The sequence below is a fragment of the Stigmatopora nigra genome, chromosome 14 (genome assembly GCF_051989575.1).
Source record: "Stigmatopora nigra isolate UIUO_SnigA chromosome 14, RoL_Snig_1.1, whole genome shotgun sequence".
In the NCBI taxonomy this organism is placed as follows: Eukaryota; Metazoa; Chordata; class Actinopteri; order Syngnathiformes; family Syngnathidae; genus Stigmatopora; species Stigmatopora nigra.
Genome location: NC_135521.1, coordinates 11,346,753 through 11,365,328, shown reverse-complemented (window position 1 = coordinate 11,365,328; position 18,576 = coordinate 11,346,753). Strand labels below are relative to the sequence as shown.

The window sequence follows — 18,576 nt, the reverse complement described above, 5'->3', positions numbered from 1 at the left end:
TGTTGAGAAAGTGGTGGGGGAAAGAAGCACTAAAATGAAACACGTTCTGGGCAAATGGAACACATTCCACATGTGGAGTGCATTAGAACGTCAGCCTGACAAAATTTTCTTCTTGATCCAGATTTTCCTGCTTGTGACTGACAAAGCCACAGCAAAGCACCTAATGCTGCTCTCTTCTTTTCCAGTGTCACACTTGAGCATAAAAAGTGCAAAAAAGGAAGTAAAGAGGTATTGTCTTAATTGGACTCACCAAGTACTCTCATTCACAATAATATTTATCCTTGAAAAAAAATCTGCACACCATGATTTAGCTTCTTTGAGCATGGTTTTAATCAATCAATGAAAGCAATGCAGAAGCTATTTTGACATGATGCTGGTCATCACAAGTGTCTCGCCATGCAGGTTTTTGGCTTTGCAGATGTACTTCCCAAAATCGATGGTTTCCATGTCTTCCACATTGAGCACGCTTTGTGTGATGCGTATTGTTTGACCGCGCCCTCGATTGATTAGCCTCCATGATGTCTGGACATGAACAGGACGCCGCCCCTACAAAAGAAAAAAATAATTTGTACATATACCATACAATGGTACACCCCTATGAGTTATACTAATACATTGGTATTTTTTTCACATTTCATTTTCACAATATACATTCTTGGTCTCCAAAAATAGATAAAGGTGTGTCTTAGTATGCATTATTCAAAAATTAAATTAATACGCCCTGTTGACTTTACATTTGTCATTAACTAATTTGTATATACACTGTTACCTCTCCAGGAAAAGACCAGGTGAAGCTCACGTCGACATCCGGCTCCCCTATCACACTGCAGGTTACATTGATGTTTTCACCTCCATTGACCAAATCAGAGGAGGCTTTCAGGCTCACAAATGGTGGACTATTGGGGACTGTTTAAAGCAAAAAGCATACAACAATATTTTCGTCCGGTTGGCTTCACTTCTCTATTTGAACCGTTAACCGGACTGTTAAAAAGCACAAATAAAGCCAGCTTTACCCTCCACATAGAGCAGCTGGTATTTAGATGAGACCTGTGGTGTTCCATTGGTCACAGCCCTGCAGTAGAACACCCCCTGATACTCGACTCCTGGTTTCTGCAAGACAAAACCTTTTGCGGGGTCATAGTTCACCAAGGTCTCATTGGAAGGAATCTCCTCAGGAGGAACTTCTCTATGGAGTGACACTTTGGCTTGTGGGGTTGTCACACGACAGGGCACCACAGTCGGTTTATCAGGACGTAAGTATACGATCTGGAAGTGAATGTCTGATGGGACAAACAGGTTGTCCTTGTCTGCAACAGACGTACATATGTGTTGACTAACATGTTTTGTTTGCATTATTACTAATACATGCTTTTAATTCATGTCACCTGAGAAATAGATTTGGGAGGAATACACATGTTCGGGGTCTTTGTGGCACTCTCCACCATCACACACCACCACCCAGCAACTGTACTGTCCGGTGTCTGCAGCTGAGGGTGACGACAGGAGAAGTTGGCTGTACTTGTCGCTCTGTATGATGCTGGTGGAAAAGATAGAAAGGTTTTTCATCTTGCAAAAGCATCAAAATGACTACAGGTCTACTGCTCACCTAAGACGAGAGTCATTGAAGGTGTCCAGGTAGGTAGGATAAGACCACCCGATGTTGCTGCCTTTGCAGCGAAGCTCTATATTTTTCCCAGGAGTCAGAATTGTGCTCTGGCCTAGACGTAGGAAGCGACCCTTTTCTAACACTTGTGTCAGCAAGCTATGGCTTCTCCCACCGCCTTCTTTCAGTTTAGGGTGACGTATCTTCCCCCGTTTTCCACCTGCTCTGATGCGGTTCTCACCTGCATCCTTTCTTCTCTTGGCATGCTGGCAGGAGCCTTTGAAAAGAAAGATGGCAAGATTTTGCTTATGCGCACAGTTTAAAAAAAAGGTCAGTTTGGACATGTATCTGTTTATAGTTATAAGGTTTTAGCATTCCACAGGTTACAAATTAATTGGAAACAAATCTTTGAGCAGATGTTGCAAAATAAGGCCATATACTTTCCCAAACATTACCTCTGATGGACCGATGCGTTAAATTATTGTATTCCATTTTTATATGGTTCTTATGCAACATCTCCACTTTAATGGATTTCACATTTGTGTTATATGTCAATAGTTTTACCAAAAAGGGTCACATTGGATTTTGAGCTGCTGCTCTTGGGGACTATTTGAAGTTTTCAACAGCTGTAAAAACATTGCAGCAAAGTGTTTGAAATCATTTTCCTGTGGCACGTGACCAGTTTCACGGTCACCGTTGATGCTGGTCATTTCCTTCTCCATGAGTAGTGAAAATAATCTACAAAAACAACCTTCGTGCTGGTGAGAACATGTCATGAGTAATACTTTATGGTGAACGAATGAAGGACAGCTGCTAGTAGAGGTCAGAAACAAAAGTAGGTTTAATCAGAAATATCTGCACTCTAATGAAACTACAGACTGAGAAAACTGCATTGTACCGCAGGGTCCTGCTTCAACCAATACATTCATCAATTTTCTATAAGTTAAATCAATTCAAATGATTTGTATGATTCAGTAAACTTACCATGTTGGAGCTCCACCCAAAACAATGCCAAACAAAGCACAACACAGAGCTTCATGCTGTCTGTTTGTATGTTGTTTCCCAAGGATCTGCAGAGTAATTGTCTTCCCAAGAAAAGGTGTTTAAAAGGACTTCACAACAGTAAGGATGTCAGATTTTGAGGTTTGCCGGAACTCTGCAGGCTCCAGCTGCATTCTTCAGCCCTCCAGCTCCATCTCTCATCGAGAATGAGAGAAAAGTTCAAATGGGAGGAAAGTAATGAGGAACTTCTGTTTTGCTCCATCTACTCACTCGGATCTGCTGGAGAAAATATCTTCAACGCTCTCTGCTGGCCAAAAGTGTATCCTTCTCATCTTGCCATAAATATAGGCAGCTTTTCTACTTAGCTGACAAATATACACTATATCATATCCTTCTCATGTAGGTAATGGAGTGTGACAAGTTTGAAACCTATGTCAAAGCCTAAATACCATTTGTAGATACTTGAACTTTCCCAAAAGCATGTAATGGTATCATGAAACTAATTATTTAACCTAACTGTATGTTTGTGTTTCTGCCATAGTATTATTTTTTTGTGTATTGTGTTGCAAAATATTTAGTGGAAGCTCATACCTTGCAGATCCTTATTCAACAAATATGTCATACCACAGAAAACCAGTAGACTGCAGTGCAGGGAATGAATAAGCTATAAGAAAACCATGTCTTTGAAATCAGTCTATAAACTATTTATCGGAATCTTAATTTCATCCCTTCACATTTTATGAAGCTTCACAGACAGAATAAAGTCAGTACATTCCAGATACATAATATAATCATACATAATCAAAGTGTAAATGTCCAATATTAAAATTCATTACATAGTAGTGTGATAACATTTGCTATTTAGGCCTGCCATGAAACTTAATTTTCGCAAAAATGTCCATTGGGCAGTCAAAGTATTAAGCAGACACCTGCTTATGAGAAGGGAAATTTCTAACAAATAACATCCATGGTAAACACATCCACCTTGTACTGACAGCTTTAGCCTGCTTAAAAGTTACTGTCCAGTGTGTTACCCGTCCTTTCCACTGTGTCATAAACACAATGTCTCATACATAGTTTGTGGTTCATTTCAGTGAAAGTGATCAAACGAGAGCAGCTTCTCATCATGAGACCAATGACGTAATACTGACATGGCTTTCACAGACTTATTATGGTGAGCCTATGTTACGTAAGTGTTTGTACAAGTTCCTTGAGGCTTTAGTTGCATGTGTGTTGTTGGGCCTGTGTTTCATGTCACAGTCTATTGGTGATAAAATTGAGTATAATAGTCTTAAAACTGACTGGTCTTCTCTGGGGAGATGAACCGTTCTTCTTGATTTTCCATTGCAGAAGAACTGGCAGGCTTGGCACTTCTGCTCTTACCCTGGAGGAAGCGGTGGCGTTCCACACTGTGCCACATGCCATAACCAAAGTAGATCAAGAAGCCTGAGCGAGAAGATGGAATGTTGAAACAGGATTGAGGAAGAACACAGTAGCTTGAGGTAATGTAAGGGGATTGACTCTTTAAGATAGACTTACCTATTGCCATCCACACAGAAAAACGTATCCAGGTGTCACCACTCAGTTGAACCATTAAGTAAATATTAACAAATACGCTCAGAATTGGCAGAAATGGCAAAAGTGGAACCTGTCATGACAACAGACGCATATCCATACATAACCTTGAGATTTTTCCAGTTCATCAACTTCAGTTTGTTTTGTAGATACATACCATGAAGGAAACTTTCTGAGTCGTCTGAGGCTGTCTGCATATCATGACAATGCAACCAACCAACACAATGAGGCATACTGACAGTGATACCAGGACCCACACTTCAATACAAATGATGGCATCATTGTGGTAAGTTGTCAGATAGCTGATCGCACATACCAGTAGCACTGTTTGGACAAAAGATACCCACATATGCACAAATTTTGAATAGATAAGGTATATCTTTGTTTTAACAATAATACTTTGATTATTGAAGAACGTCAGGTTAATTAAAGTCAAAGCTATAAGAGGTTTGTCTCACCTAGCAAACAAATTGAACTGTTGACCACTCTCGAGGAATGCTCAGAGGGAGAGGGGGGTGGTTGCAGAACCGCCTGCAGGATTGAGTCCCCTGCTTTTAGTGTGTTGAGGTGGGACTCAGATTCAGTTAGTTCAGACTCTCCTTCCTCAGAAAACCGATAATCCCTTTTAGAGGCTTCACCCCCTCGCCGCTCCAAAGCGCCATCTGGCTGGTACCTAGGGGTGAAGGTTGTATATTAAGACTGATTGAGTTTCAGCTAATGGCCTCAAAAACAATAAGCCTCATATTTGTAATTTGTAAAGAATACCTGAGGATATGTATGTTGCAAATGCACATACCTGAGAATTAGTACACATACAGCAACCAGTGAGTAGGCCAGAAGAGTACCAATAGACATCATATCAACAAGGGCTTTGAGGTCAAACAGGAAAGCCATGATAGCTGTAAAGAAAAAGACACAACACAATTAAACACATCACCTGAACATGTGTATGTATATACAATACAGATAGTGGATTCACGGATTGATGACCAATACAAATAAGGATAGTGGAAAATATGTTTTGGGATGCTTGATACTCTTCTTACCTTCTCTTCTGTTCTATTTTGGCCTTATCCAATACAAACATATATATATAAACCAAAAATTACAGGACAAACATTGACAGTCATTGGGTAGGAAAACGTGATGCAGTGCTATAGTGGATATCATGTGCGCTTCACAGTTCTGAGATCAAGGGTTCAATCCTAGGCCCCAGCCTTCCTGTCTAGAGTTTGCATGTTCTCCCTGTGCCTGCATGGGATGTAACCCAGTTGTAAGATGCAGTATAATTTGAGATGAGAGAACACTTTACTACCATCCATTTCCGATACTGCTGATCCTCATTAAAATGTCTATGCGCAGCTGAATGTGTATGTAAATTGTGCAATTTCATGTTTATCTTCAGAAAATATATATATTAAAAAAGTGGCTGCCTCCACGATTAATAAAATATGAAAAAATGAGACAACAAAAAGTCCACTGGCCACCTCACTTAAAAACACAAAAAAATAAAAATGCACATGCACTTGAGCAAACAATCACAAACTTAAACATGCAGCCATCACCACTAACTCCATACGACAATTGAAAGACGAACCAAGTTCACAACACAAGCCCCTACAATAAGCTATTCCTTGTCTTGGCTGCTTACCCGCAGTGGTACCTGCCACCATGGTGGCAGCCACAGGCGATTGCCGCTTACTCACTTTGGACATAAATTTGAACAGAATGCCATCTCGTGCCATGGCAAAGAGAATGCGTGGTAGGGGAAACATGGCACCCAACAGGCTATGGAGAAGAGGGTTCATGGTTAACTGGAGAACACTGAGGAAAGAACACACTTCACCTGCACAACTGTGAAAGCCCATGTATATAGATGCATGTGGTAAAGAAGAGTTTCATAAGAAGTTGTTCAAATGGGGAGCCATGATTTTTGTTATTCAGCACTTTCTTTCACAGTTGATTGGTGTAGAAGCTTATCGCTCCCAGGATCTCACCTGCTACTACACCGGAGCTCATAGTGGCAATAAGAGGGGTCTTCGTTTTAGGATTGATTTGGGCTAAGGCTTTGAAAAGCACCCCATCCGCTGCCATAGCATAGATTACACGAGGCATTGGGAAAATGGAGCCCAGCAGACTGCATAAGACAGCAGAGACATGCAAGACCAACAAAATTAGTCGAAACACCCCAAAGCACACAAAACAAACACATTTCACAGCTTTACAGTGGAAGGGGTGTGCCTTTCTTTCCTGAGGGAAAATTGTCCTTATTGAAATTTGATGAAGCCAAAAGCTAAATGAAGTCAATCAAAACACTAACTAGATAGCAAAACTGCACAAACAACACAGTTCCAAGTTTTTATAAGAATGCACAATGAAAACTCTATGATCATTGAAGAAAATGAATAAAAACTAGTTTAAATCAATATAAACTTTCAGCAAGAAAGGCACTATTGGCTCCAGACTTGTTTTCTGTTTAGGTGTTAGGGCCTTTTATTTAGTCACACTTTGTATGTAATGTTCTCCTCTTTTAATGGTTGGGATTATTCTATATATACGCTTCTACCTAAAAAAAAAATCACATGATACAATGTCTGGAGCCTACCCTAGTCAATCATTTCATATTTGAGAATGATTGGCCATTTAGATTTGAAACAGTCCAATACAATGCAATACAGATATTGACAAGAGGAAGCCCTTCACCCACAAATTCCAATAGCAGCAAAAATCATTCCAATATTGAGACTGGCAGCATGCACAATGATTAAATATGCGTATCCAAAATACGATAAAGTCAGTTGGCTACCTTGTAGACAGGGCACATAGAGAACCTACAGCGACCACATATTTGGCAGGGCTCCATCCCACATATTCAAAAGCCATTGGCAGAGGGCTTTTCTCATCCAAAAGGTAATACGGCATCATGAGTGTGAGTGCAGCGGAAACACCAAAGTATGCCAGGAAACATACAGTCAGTGACACTACAATGCCGATGGGAATGGCCCTCTGAGGGTTCCTCACCTCCTCACCTGCAGGGATAAACAAGTTGGGGTTGTGATCTAAAGAAAAGATTGGTCTTTTTTGTTACCATATCACCCAGCCCTAATACAAAACAAGAGAATCATCACTACACTCTATACCAACACCAATGAACGTCAAAACATTCATAAGACCAAGGTCTATACCTGTAGTTGCTATGCAGTCAAAGCCGACAAAAGCATAGAAACAGGTTGCAGCTCCAGCTAATGTCCCACTAAAACCGTATGGCATGAATCCTCCAGCTCCATAATCACTGCTCACATTGCCAACAACTGATAGGTTCCTATAACAATCATCATACAGCAATAGCATTGTTTAAAAAAAATTTAGACTGGTGTTAACATTTTTAACTCATTTAGTCCAATGCAGATCTTGAAATGAAAATCATTACCTGGCTAATATGGTGACATTTACCAGAGATTCTTCTGTTATTCTCCAGTTGTTACTGTCTCCTTTGACAAAGCCGGAGATGATGACAAAGAGAAGTACGAGCACATTGACAGAGGTGAAGACCTTATTTACCCAGGCTGACTCTTTGACTCCAAATGACAGAAGTCCTGTAGGAGCACAATGAAAATAAGTACAAAAATTAATATTGTACCTGCTGGAACTGTATTGTTTAGTTGAAATGAACTGTTAAGTATTTTTTTGTGAGTAATAGAAATGTGACTTTTTCTATTTCTTACCAGACAGCAACAAAATCAGACAGACTGCAAAGAAATCAGGATACGGAGCAAGACCCAGCAAGTTCATGCTAAAGTAAGTTTTGCAGAATACTTCAATATGTCCTCCTGTGATTTCATCAAAAGTCCCGCTCCAAGCTCGAGCTACTGAGGATGTACCTGTGACACAAAAAGTGAACAAAACATCTAGAAACCAGGATCAACACTCCAATTATAGCCAAATACATAGAAAGGGGCAGTAACTCACCGATAACATAGGAGAGGATCAAATTCCAACCTGTGATGAAAGCCCATATTTCCCCAACTGTCACATAACTGTAGAGATATGCTGAGCCAGTCTTTGGGACACGAGCTCCAAACTCAGCATAACAAAGGCCAGCCATGACGGAAGCCAGAGCAGCAACAAGGAAGGAAATGACAATGCTTGGTCCCGAGTTTCCCTTGGCTACTTCTCCAGCCAGGACATAGACACCCGCACCCAAAGTGCTGCCAACTCCCAGGGCAATCAGGTCCACAGTTCCAAGGCAACGACAGAGCTTGGACTCGTCCAAACTACTCAGGTCAACAAACTTTCGCCGCACCAAGGAACGGCCAAATGAGAGAACTTGCGCTAACATGTTGTCACTGTTAACACAGAAGGAGAATTTCTAAGAATGCTGAAAGGTGTGTTACATAATACACAAAGACAAAACAACCAAAAGCTTTTGAGAGATCTGAAGTGCGTCTCTCTCGTAGTAGAAATGACTTACAGTTTAAGAATGCTGCCAAAGCATGTTGCTGGGTACCATTCATTGAGTGAGCATCCCATTATAAATCAATTGTTTGGCGTTATGCTGGCGATAGGACAATTCAAAGGGCTGTACACTAACAAGATGAATGCATCATTACGACCCAGCAACCACATTCCAATATTGCTGTAGAGCAATTATACTACAGTACACTAAAAGTAGAGCGACTGCAGGCTCCTCTTACGGTCTTACCAAAGTGTAGAGGAGAGAAAGTGATGTCAAATTACCTACCTATGGGAATATAAATATAAAAAATGAAAATAGATGTCTGATAATCATTGCTCTTTCGTTAATTTCTTTATTTAAACCTCAATTAACCATGAAAATACAGCCACACATTAATCTCCACATCGATCTCATTTCTATTATAATGGCCAAAAGTATGGACCTAATTTATTCCCCCCCCCCCCCCCCGCACAATATGGTAAATACTTTTTTTTCTTATTATAATGATTCCGCTAAGGTTCTAAACACAATTAAGAAGATTGACAATCTGAAATATTTACCATCATGGATGTTCAGAAATATATTCCTACCTGTGAGGTTAATTCAGCAAAAGGAGTCCAAAATTCAGATGGAAAAAGTGCCAAGTATCAAGATCTGCCCACATGGAATGTTCGCACCTCCATAAAAGTCAAACTGGTGGTCCTTTGAGCTGCAGCCTAAAGTTCTGACTGAATGCTGGACTCGTCACTAATTCACCGACTAACTGTGGAAACTACAGTGCAAGTTTTTTACTCCTCCCCTCTGTCCTGAATATTCTTTTATAGGAACTACATAGCCTTAGGGAGGATGTCCCCATTGCCAATTTCCATGCTTGTCATGTGGAATATTATCATTGTGTATCACAAGATGTTAAAAGTTGGCATTATGCGTGTGCCAGATAGGAAGACGGAGCAGAATGGAGTTATAGTGGGAGTAATTGCCTTTAAAACCACTGAGTTCAACAAATGCCTGCTGCACAGGTGCAGATGCTTAGCAAGCACTGATAAATGGTTAGGCAACTGGCATTGACAAACAATGCGGCAAACACTAGTGTTTACCCAGTGCAGGCGAGAGGAGTGCTGCTAAAAGCATAGCTGCTGATTGGTCACTGAAGGATGGACGAACAACATTAAGGGTGTTTGGTGGTCAGTGGTCCTCCATAACAGATGACAAGTATACTATTGCTCAATGTTGTCTGAGCTATTGGACACGTAGATATGAATCGATATTCTGACTGACTTTTGTTCACCGGGGTTATATCAGGGGAAATAAATCTGGGTAACTTCAGATGCACATAACTCCCAATACAGCTGTTGTAGAACGATTGATATTATTCATTCACTCATTTATTTTCTTATCCTCACATTGGATGCAGGGGTGCTGGAGCCTATCCCAGCAAACTGTGGGCAGAGGACATCCTTTCACACTGGGACATGCATCAAAAGTGTTCAACCAGCGGCTTATCATGCATGTTTTTGGGATGTGGGAGGAAAATAGAGTACTGAGTATCCAGAGAATACCCATGCATCCTCCAAACGAAGGAGATTCAACATTTGATCTCAGAACTGTAAGGCAGACGTGTTAACCAATTGCCCACTGTGTCACTTGAATCTCTGATAGCAGGGAATATTTCTGCTGAAAACCAGTTCAAACCAGCTTTAAACATCTGTGGGAAGGTGACAGCTGTCTTGCAGAGAAACTATGCAAGCTCCAAACCAAAAGGAATGACAAAAATAAAAGACTGTTCACACTCTGAGTGTGTTGATGGATGAACAGATAGACAAATGAATCTATTATATGCATATAAACAGACAAAATAATATTTAAAGATAAAGGAAAAACTGTGTTGCAGCTACTACGTAAATCACATTCGAAATCCTGTTACTAGGGAATGATAAAAAGCAACCCCCTGTTCTCCCGACTGATTGTTGACTCACACTAATTGTGAAGCCAATTGAATTCATTTGCCCACCGAGGGCTGAGTGACCTATCTCAAAAAAGAAAAAAACGTAGGTATTGTCAACAGAGTGAGTGATGTTTGCCTTGTAGACGCCAGACTGTTCCAATTAACCACTGTTGTCACCAGGGAATGCTCGAGTGAACTTTAACACGGATGGCAGGTATCACCTTCATGAAGTAAAACGTTATTGAATAAATACCTTCATCTTAAATACAGTAAGTTAAGACCATGCAGGTGATCAATAGTTTTCAGGTTGATCAGTGTTGAAGTATAAATTAAGTATAAAAATAAGAAAAAACTTCACCTGATGCTTCTTTGAATTGAGGTCAACATTACGAAGGTTTCATGTATGACTTTTTAATATCAGCGCAGGAGCCTGCAGCCATTACCTGTGCTTACTTAACGTAATTCTCTTTTTATTAAGCAGGATGAGGACTAATCTGTGCATTCGTTGTTCCATATGTTGACCTCAATGAACTGCTCAGAGCGATTTCTTTTGTGCAAACAGGTGAAGTCCCAGGAAAAGTACGACTCAATTACAGTAGCTGTGAGGGTGGCAGTCTACTTTTCAGATACAGAAAATGCCCCCTTGAAGATTGTGTCAGTTGACTGATCTTGTGTGCAAGTTTAAGACATTTAAAAAGGTCATTTGCTGATTTTTAATATGTAAGTACTTTTTTTTTTTTTTTTTTTTGGGGGGGGGGATTCATGTGTGACAATATTAATAGATAGTACAAGATCTTACACATTAACAAACAACAAAACACGAACAGTAACCACCCTGCAAATGAAGTCAAAATTAGTCGATCATATGTAGGTCATGTTTGTCCAGGATTACAACCTAAGCATTAAATAACTGTCTCAAAGGGGTTTTATGACATTACAACCCTAGGATAATTAAATATTTGTTTTAGGCTCTTACGCTACACTGCAGAGATAAAGATACTCCAACAGCTTTTGACATTTTATACATGACTCAATAAATCCTAAATTTTCAGGTGATGCAACATATATCAGTCATAAAACATATGTTGCAAAACTAATATATACAATTATATCGCAATGCACAAAGAGATAAAGAACATTTACACTCACACTCATACTTAGGTGCAATTTAAAATGTTCAACCAGCCAATCATGTATGTGAAAGGAACCCAGAGTACCTGGAGAAAACCCACACAATCTTGGGGAGAGCATGCAAAAGTGATGCCTAAAACATCACTGAAAAAAGAGGGGTAAGGGGGAAAAATAGTTTAATTTACAGCTGAATATATTACATATCTCATTGGATACCACTCTGCCACCGACGTTCATATACGTCTAAAACATTTTGACCTGGAAAAAAAATTGCTTAGGACTTTAGGACCCAGCAGTGCAACATAACCAAGAGGGTTACCCTGGCACATCATCATGGCTGTGTTTGTATTAACTGTGTCCGTCTTTACCTGGATCGAACCCCACCTTTGACTTTTGTCTAACGTCAGTATTGATTTATTTTTATCTGTGCTTGTGGTTTGCTTCATACCAACCAATGGAGCACATACGACTTCCAAAGGTAATCACCAATCTAAATGGTTTCATCATTTCCACAGCGCAAACCTTACTCACTCGTGAAAACATCATCATTTATGCAAGCTTTTTATCCATCGGGAAAGAGATATATATACATCGTGTTAAATAGCGAGAGCCACGTAGACAAGTAGCTGGGTGGGAGAGATGGGAGGGGGGCGTATCCTCTATCAATTCATGTCAGTCCACTGCTGTGTCAGAAGTGATCTAAAGTGACGTCATTGGTGCTGAATAATGGTGCTTTTGATTCTTCTGCATCCATCAGGTGGACAAGGTTAGGCTGCTGGACAGATTTTTCACTAAAAAAAGCAGATTGGGAACCCTGTATTTGACAGCCACCCATACAATCTTTGTTGAGAATGAAGGTGGTATGCGCAATGAAACATGGGTAAGAAGGAGCTGGACAGAATTTTTTTTTTTGCAATAATACATGAGAAGTTGCCATGTATTAACTTCTGATATGCACATTATGTCTTTTCAGGTGCTTCACAGTTTGGTTTTCAGTGTGGCAAAACAAGCTGCAATACAATTGGGATCCCCTTTGGTAATACACTGCAAAAACTTCCACGTTCTTCATTTTGTCATTCCTCAAGAACGGGATTGTCATGATGTTTACGTTTCACTGCAAAGACTCTCCCAGCCAGGTGAATCACTATCTTCATGTCTTGCAATTTATAGCGACCACCAAACATGAAAGGCGGCTACGAATTACCAGGCCACAGTTTACGCAGTGTCTCAGGATGCATATGCTGTCACTTTCAAATCCAATAATGTCAATTAATCTAAAATAATCCACAATAATGATGGCAAATTTAAGAAAAAAAAGGATCTAATTAAGTGTCGGGGATTGACAATTTTTCATTTTATGATTCTAAATCTGATATGCTATGTGTTAAACTGACACATGTCCTTATTGATTCCTTCTCTAGAGCGATATGAGGAGCTGTATTGCTTTTCCTACAAACCAGACATTGATGAAAAGGAGAGACGGCAGGAATGGGATTTCTTGGATCTCAGGTCTGAGTATAACAGAATGGGAATCCCAAACTCACTTTGGAAACTCTCCTTGGTAAACCGGCATTACAAGGTCAGGCCAGTGGGATTTGTAACCGATCGCACAAACTTAAATACACTAAAGTGAACATTGCCATAACTTAGTGGTGTTTATTTTTCTAGGTGAGTGACACTTACCCTGCTGAACTCTTTGTACCCACGTCAACAACTCCGTCAGTCGTCACAGGAAGCTCCAAATTCAGGAGTAGAGGAAGATTTCCTGCTCTTTCATACTACTCCAAAGAAAATCATGTAAGTTGGTTGTGTTTATTTTGGATATTTTTCTTTACTTATGATTTCCTCATAGGATTTTATTTTTCTCTCGAAACTAACTGCATTTCTAAATCAAGCATTGTCTTTATAGTTGTGTATTAGGGCAAAATCCTTTTTTTACTATTATTCATCACCCTTAATTTTCATAAATCATTTTATTCGTCCTTAACACAACAGTAGGGAGTGCTTTATGAGTGTGAGGTCAACTTCCCAGGGTTGAGTGTCCAGTATGTAGAGCGCAAAACACACAGTGGTCACGTTTGTTAATTACCCTGGAGGGAGAACTGAATAATAATTCCGATGCTCGTCCCCTGTGGCTAATAAATGGAGATATGAGAAGATGATATCTTTTTATATGCATGTCAAAGAGTGTTTTATATGTTGTGTATTTGCCCCTCATAATGTCCATTTAAAGTCATGTTAATAATAGCTGCCCAGATACACTTAATGTAATTGATTTAGGTGAAAAATAAGATCCACATGTGAAGTTTCCTTTCTCCTCCTCCAAGGCGGCCATCTGTCGTAGCAGCCAACCTCTTTCAGGCTTCAGCGCTCGTTGCCTGGAGGATGAGCAGATGCTAGAGGGCATATTGAGGTCCAATCCCTGCAGCGACTTCATGTATGTGGTGGATACTAGACCCAAGGTGAGCCCCATGGATGAAAAGAATGTGCTGTAATAATATAACTCATGCAGTATTGTTGTGTGTGTTCAGTTGGGCTTTGTTTTGTGAACAGCATTTTTGCAGCTGGGTGTTGGCAAGGATGAAACACTTGGAGAAAATCTTGGCTTTAAAATAGGAATGCTGCACTATTATACATCAATACTTGATATGAAGCAATATTTATCACGATAAAAAAAATAGCAGTCTAATTATCACAATACCATTTTTTTTCAAATTTGAAACGTCAAACTTCTATGAATAAGTAAATAAATTACTTTCCTCGTTATTCAATTATGACAGTAACTATGTTACCTTATTTCATAAGACAGGAATATATGAAAAATATGATAAAACCTGCAGAAATCTTTATTTGTATATATGTGCCAAATGTTCAAGACAAAATGTTTCCGTCCAATTTAAAATAAATAAAACAATCAACTGAAGACATCATCACCAGAACCTATAATATTATTGAAATTTTCAATTAGGCTGCTGTTTGAGCACAAGTGATTTAAAAAAAAGAAAGTAAATGACTAAAAACTTTATAAACTGATATTCTAACAGCCATCTAAATGCCTTTTTCCAGTTAAATGCCATTGCAAATCGAGCAGCGGGAAAAGGCTACGAAAATGAGGACAACTACTCCGACATTAAATTCCGCTTTGTTGCAATTGAGAACATTCATGTGATGAGGAGCAGTCAACAAAAAATGCTGGAAGGTACATTAATCACTAATTCTCACAGACCATTTATGTTTTGAGTGTTTCCATGGTCTTGCATCCATCACTGTCTTAAATACTTTCATCACTTCACTGTTTATGGAAAAATGTATGATATTCGATATCATATTTTGAACTCTGTCATTATTCTCACATGACTACAGCAATATTAAGCCCTATAGCTTTCAAATTCACTCAACGAGAGGGCACTGTGTGCCAATCAGGCCTCAATTGACCCCACAGGAACAATTCTGGTTATTGCGACATGGTGAGCCCCGGAAGACTTTGAATCCATCTGGGTTTTATGTTTGAGCTATTTTGGTTTTGTGGAGTGCACAATCTTCGACATATCCCCAAACCAAAACGGAGGGCGTGAGAATGATGTGATTTTGGAGCTGATAAGTTGTTCTGCTTTCCACTGGTCATAACTCTTTGCCTTCTGGCAGTTCAGTAAAATTTTGAGGCAAAGCCTCTTTGCTCCAGAGACTACTAGTGAGCCTGATTGCAGCCTTAAATAGAATTATAAAGACCCCCGCCTAGCTGTATCAGCTTAAATGTTTCATTTAGGTGGTAGCCTTGTTCTACTACATTAAATTATCAGAGTAAACTAAAAATGAACCTGTTCACCTGCTTCTTTTATTTTCATTGACCCAAAGACACACAAATCTGCACAACTTCATATTGCTAGTTTTGCGATGTCATTAATCGAAAGTAAAAAAAAAAGCATCAGTTGACGTTAAAGGAAAAAAAAACAAATATAGATGTGTTGTTTAATAAAGTCTAGTATTGTGTGTGTTTCCTGCCACTGAGACAGCTGTGTTGTGAATGCAGTGTGTGAGCTGCGTTCCCCCTCTATGTCTGAGTTCCTGGATGGCCTGGAGAGCTCAGGCTGGCTGAAACACATCAAAGCTGTTTTAGATGCGGGTGTCTTCATCGCCAAGGTCAGTTTCGAGATTTATCCCTGCTGTGTTCGTCACTACTACTTTCAATATTGGCTTGCGTCTGCTGTACTTATTTTTTAAACTGCTAAAAAAATGCATTACTACAAATATTGTGTAGTTAAATATACTGACCCAGATTACTACTACACTTTCGGCTTGTCCCATGAGGATACCACTGCCTGTGTTGGCTCCCTCCACTCTGATAATTCAACATATGTTCTTGTTTCTTCTGGAAATAGGTGTTAAGTATAGTTATATTTTCACCGTTTTACCAAAATCCACCGCCATCCGTCTGTTTACCATGACACATCCTTTGTGTCTGTGTATACATGCAGGCAATTGCAGTGGAGGGTGTCAGCGTCCTTGTTCACTGTTCAGATGGTTGGGACCGTACTGCTCAAGTTTGCTCTATAGCCTCCGTGCTATTGGATCCCTACTATCGGACCATCAAAGGACTAATGGTACAGATTAACTTTAGCATTCATATCCTAACTTTGAAGTAACATGGTGATATTTATCTGGCCCTTTGTACTTCAAATATTTCAGAATGGTTAGAGTAAAATACCTACATATTTTCTGATTTTTCATAGGTATAGAGCATGCATGACCAAAAATTATTCTCTGTTGAAAATATATAACATGACTGACACCTCTTTTTGCACCTAGATTCTCATCGAGAAAGAATGGGTGTCATTCGGTCACAAGTTTTCTCACAGGTATGATTAAGTTATTAGTTCTGTGACATACAAGTTGCATAAAGCTCCCTACTTTTTCTCCAGATGCAGTCACCTAGTTGGAGACCCTAAAGAAGAGTCCCCTGTGATCGATCAATTCTTAGAGTGTGTGTGGCAACTGATGGAGCAGTTTCCCTGTGCATTCGAATTCAATGAGAGGTTTTTGATTACAATTCATAGCCACATTTACTCTTGCCAGTATGGAAACTTTATTGGCAACAACCGTCGGGAAAGGAGAGAACTCAGGTAAGAATATCGTTTAAAGGTGCACAAATATCAACACTTTTTCTTCTGGCTAAAATTGAATTCTACATCGTATAGAGTGCCTGAGAGGACCCATTCCCTTTGGCATTATCTTTGGTCAAACCGGGCAGATTACACCAACCCTTTGTACAGGGCAAACCACAGGCAGACACAAGGACTCCTTCTACCATCTACCACTCCCTGTTGGTTCAAGTATGTAAAGACATAGAGCAAACATTCACTTAGTAGTTTCACATAGGAAATAATAAAAATGTAGTACTTCACGGACACTGTCAACCTAAATATATAGTTTTTTTTACAGATTTTGGAGGGGATTGTATAACCGGTTTGACCGTGGGATGCATCCTCGTCAGTCTGTAGAAGATTATCTTCATGCCATTCAAGAAGAAACAGAACAGTTGGAGGAGCTACTTGCCTCTCATAAAAAGGTAAACATGTCAACATTTTATTTGTATTACTATTTCAACACTAAATGATGAAATTCTCTCTCTAAATTGGTAGAGAATTTCTAAACTGGAGGAGAAGCAGGCGTGGAATTCTCCCCCAAAAGCTACTTTTGATAAAAGCCCTACTGCCTGGATTCTTGGTCATGATCTTGGGCTGGCAAACACCCCTCAAGACTACACATCCGATTTCCTTACCAGCAGCCCTTGTCAACTAAAGCCGCCATGCAGCAGCCTGACCTTCTCACCCCAAGACTTCAACAACATCAGCTCCCGTTCACCCTTTGGTGAGGAGAGCACCAGAGATCAAGACTCTGACGATACTGCCTAAACAAATGTATAGTTGTAGCATCTACCACCTGAAACACAGACCCTCGTGGCAATTCAAAAAGCACTAACCATATTTATTTTTTGCATGACATGTTTTGAATGCTTCCTGTTAGTTCATAAATGTGTTTGCTGTATTTAAGCATGGAATACTTCCAAATGATGAAGAGTTTAATTGCTTCTTGTCTGTAATGATTTGAGGTTAATTTAAAGTACTGTGTTGACACTGTATAACATGGTGAAGTACACTCTGTGCCTCTGGGGTTCTTTATGGTTCCATTATCCACTCTAAAAACATGATTACCCCAAGTGATCCACTCAACACATCATTTTGTGTTGAAGAGGATTACATACAAGTGGTCTTTCGGATGTAAATGCGTCAATATTTTTTGTAGTAATATGAACACATAAAAATACATGGAATAACAAAATAAAAGATGATCAACTACTATGAACAGGTAGCACTTCACTTAACTAGCCCCAGTGGATGAGGGGTGTGTCTGTCTCACAGTTATGGGGTTGAGGGTTTGATTCCAGGTGTGTGGTCACTGTGTGAAGTTTTACTGCTCTCCTTGGGCTTTTGTGGGTTTAATCTGGGTACTCAGGTTTCTTCCCACATCCCCAAAAACATGCAGGGTAGGCTTTGTTGATCATTCTAAATTTCCTCTACTTATGCATGTGAGCGTGGATGATTGTTCGTCTCCATGTGCCCTGCAGAATGAAAGCCTGCATTGTTGGTATTACCAATAAACTACATATTATTACTTTTGCTATGTCTACGTGTATCAATTTCAATGACCCTTAGTAATATAGTTCCATTTATCCTTGGGATATGTTAAAACATATCTTCCTGGTGCAAGTTAGAAACCTCATAAGCTTATGCTTGTCAATATTGCATGATGAAAAGAGTTTATTTTTTATTTTCAATGTGTCATATTGGTAAATATGCCAAATAG

At 39.6% G+C, this 18,576-nt stretch overlaps 3 protein-coding genes across 5 annotated transcripts; 1 reads left to right on the top strand and 2 right to left on the bottom strand.

Moving 5' to 3' along the window:
* Positions 1–306: 306 nt before the first annotated feature.
* pdgfrl (platelet-derived growth factor receptor-like) lies at positions 307–2,868 on the bottom strand. Its single transcript, XM_077732253.1, has 6 exons — positions 2,588–2,868; positions 1,607–1,880; positions 1,386–1,537; positions 1,014–1,307; positions 770–906; positions 307–546 (listed from the first exon to the last, which is right to left on the bottom strand). Exons 1-6 carry the CDS (start codon positions 2,640–2,642, stop codon positions 358–360), a joined length of 1,101 nt encoding a protein of 366 aa, XP_077588379.1. The 5' UTR covers positions 2,643–2,868; the 3' UTR covers positions 307–357.
* A 417-nt stretch (positions 2,869–3,285) lies between these two features.
* Positions 3,286–9,661, bottom strand: slc7a2 (solute carrier family 7 member 2). Of its 2 annotated transcripts, none has more exons than XM_077732251.1 (12): positions 9,227–9,661; positions 8,150–8,526; positions 7,906–8,061; positions 7,611–7,776; positions 7,366–7,502; positions 6,987–7,209; positions 6,178–6,317; positions 4,977–5,079; positions 4,639–4,853; positions 4,338–4,504; positions 4,145–4,253; positions 3,286–4,051 (listed from the first exon to the last, which is right to left on the bottom strand). In XM_077732251.1, the coding sequence occupies exons 2-12, from the start codon at positions 8,517–8,519 to the stop codon at positions 3,897–3,899; spliced, it is 1,941 nt and encodes a 646-aa protein (XP_077588377.1). In that variant the 5' UTR covers positions 8,520–8,526; positions 9,227–9,661; the 3' UTR covers positions 3,286–3,896. The 2 variants fall into 2 exon arrangements, with proteins under 2 accessions (XP_077588377.1, XP_077588378.1); XM_077732252.1 differs by lacking the exon at positions 6,178–6,317 and adding an exon at positions 5,832–5,968.
* A 2,366-nt stretch (positions 9,662–12,027) lies between these two features.
* mtmr7a (myotubularin related protein 7a) lies at positions 12,028–18,075 on the top strand. Of its 2 annotated transcripts, none has more exons than XM_077732725.1 (14): positions 12,028–12,190; positions 12,470–12,592; positions 12,686–12,848; positions 13,134–13,291; positions 13,381–13,509; positions 14,040–14,174; positions 14,779–14,911; positions 15,743–15,852; positions 16,188–16,313; positions 16,519–16,568; positions 16,632–16,832; positions 16,908–17,042; positions 17,152–17,278; positions 17,352–18,075. In XM_077732725.1, the coding sequence occupies exons 1-14, from the start codon at positions 12,167–12,169 to the stop codon at positions 17,622–17,624; spliced, it is 1,887 nt and encodes a 628-aa protein (XP_077588851.1). In that variant the 5' UTR covers positions 12,028–12,166; the 3' UTR covers positions 17,625–18,075. The 2 variants fall into 2 exon arrangements, with proteins under 2 accessions (XP_077588851.1, XP_077588850.1); XM_077732724.1 differs by having other exon boundaries at positions 17,140–17,278.
* Positions 18,076–18,576: the final 501 nt, after the last annotated feature.

What these genes read in the sequence shown, in the direction of transcription:
- mtmr7a (XM_077732724.1), top strand. Translation starts at nt 12,167, where the DNA reads ATGGAGCACATACGACTTCCAAAG. An exon ending in AGCACATACGACTTCCAAAG is followed by an intron (nt 12,191 to 12,469) that starts GTAATCACCAAT and finishes TGCATCCATCAG; the next exon opens with GTGGACAAGGTTAGGCTGCT. An exon ending in ACCACTCCCTGTTGGTTCAA is followed by an intron (nt 17,043 to 17,139) that starts GTATGTAAAGAC and finishes CTAAATATATAG; the next exon opens with TTTTTTTTACAGATTTTGGA.
- pdgfrl (XM_077732253.1), bottom strand. Translation starts at nt 2,642, where the DNA reads ATGAAGCTCTGTGTTGTGCTTTGTTTGGCATTGTTTTGGGTGGAGCTC. An exon ending in CTCCCAAATCTATTTCTCAG is followed by an intron (nt 1,308 to 1,385) that starts GTGACATGAATT and finishes CGTCTGTTGCAG; the next exon opens with ACAAGGACAACCTGTTTGTC. An exon ending in CCAGCTGCTCTATGTGGAGG is followed by an intron (nt 907 to 1,013) that starts GTAAAGCTGGCT and finishes TGCTTTAAACAG; the next exon opens with TCCCCAATAGTCCACCATTT.
- slc7a2 (XM_077732251.1), bottom strand. Translation starts at nt 8,519, where the DNA reads ATGTTAGCGCAAGTTCTCTCATTTGGCCGTTCCTTGGTGCGGCGAAAG. An exon ending in TGACTGCATAGCAACTACAG is followed by an intron (nt 7,210 to 7,365) that starts GTATAGACCTTG and finishes TTATCCCTGCAG; the next exon opens with GTGAGGAGGTGAGGAACCCT. An exon ending in TTCTGTGTGGATGGCAATAG is followed by an intron (nt 4,052 to 4,144) that starts GTAAGTCTATCT and finishes CTTCTCGCTCAG; the next exon opens with GCTTCTTGATCTACTTTGGT.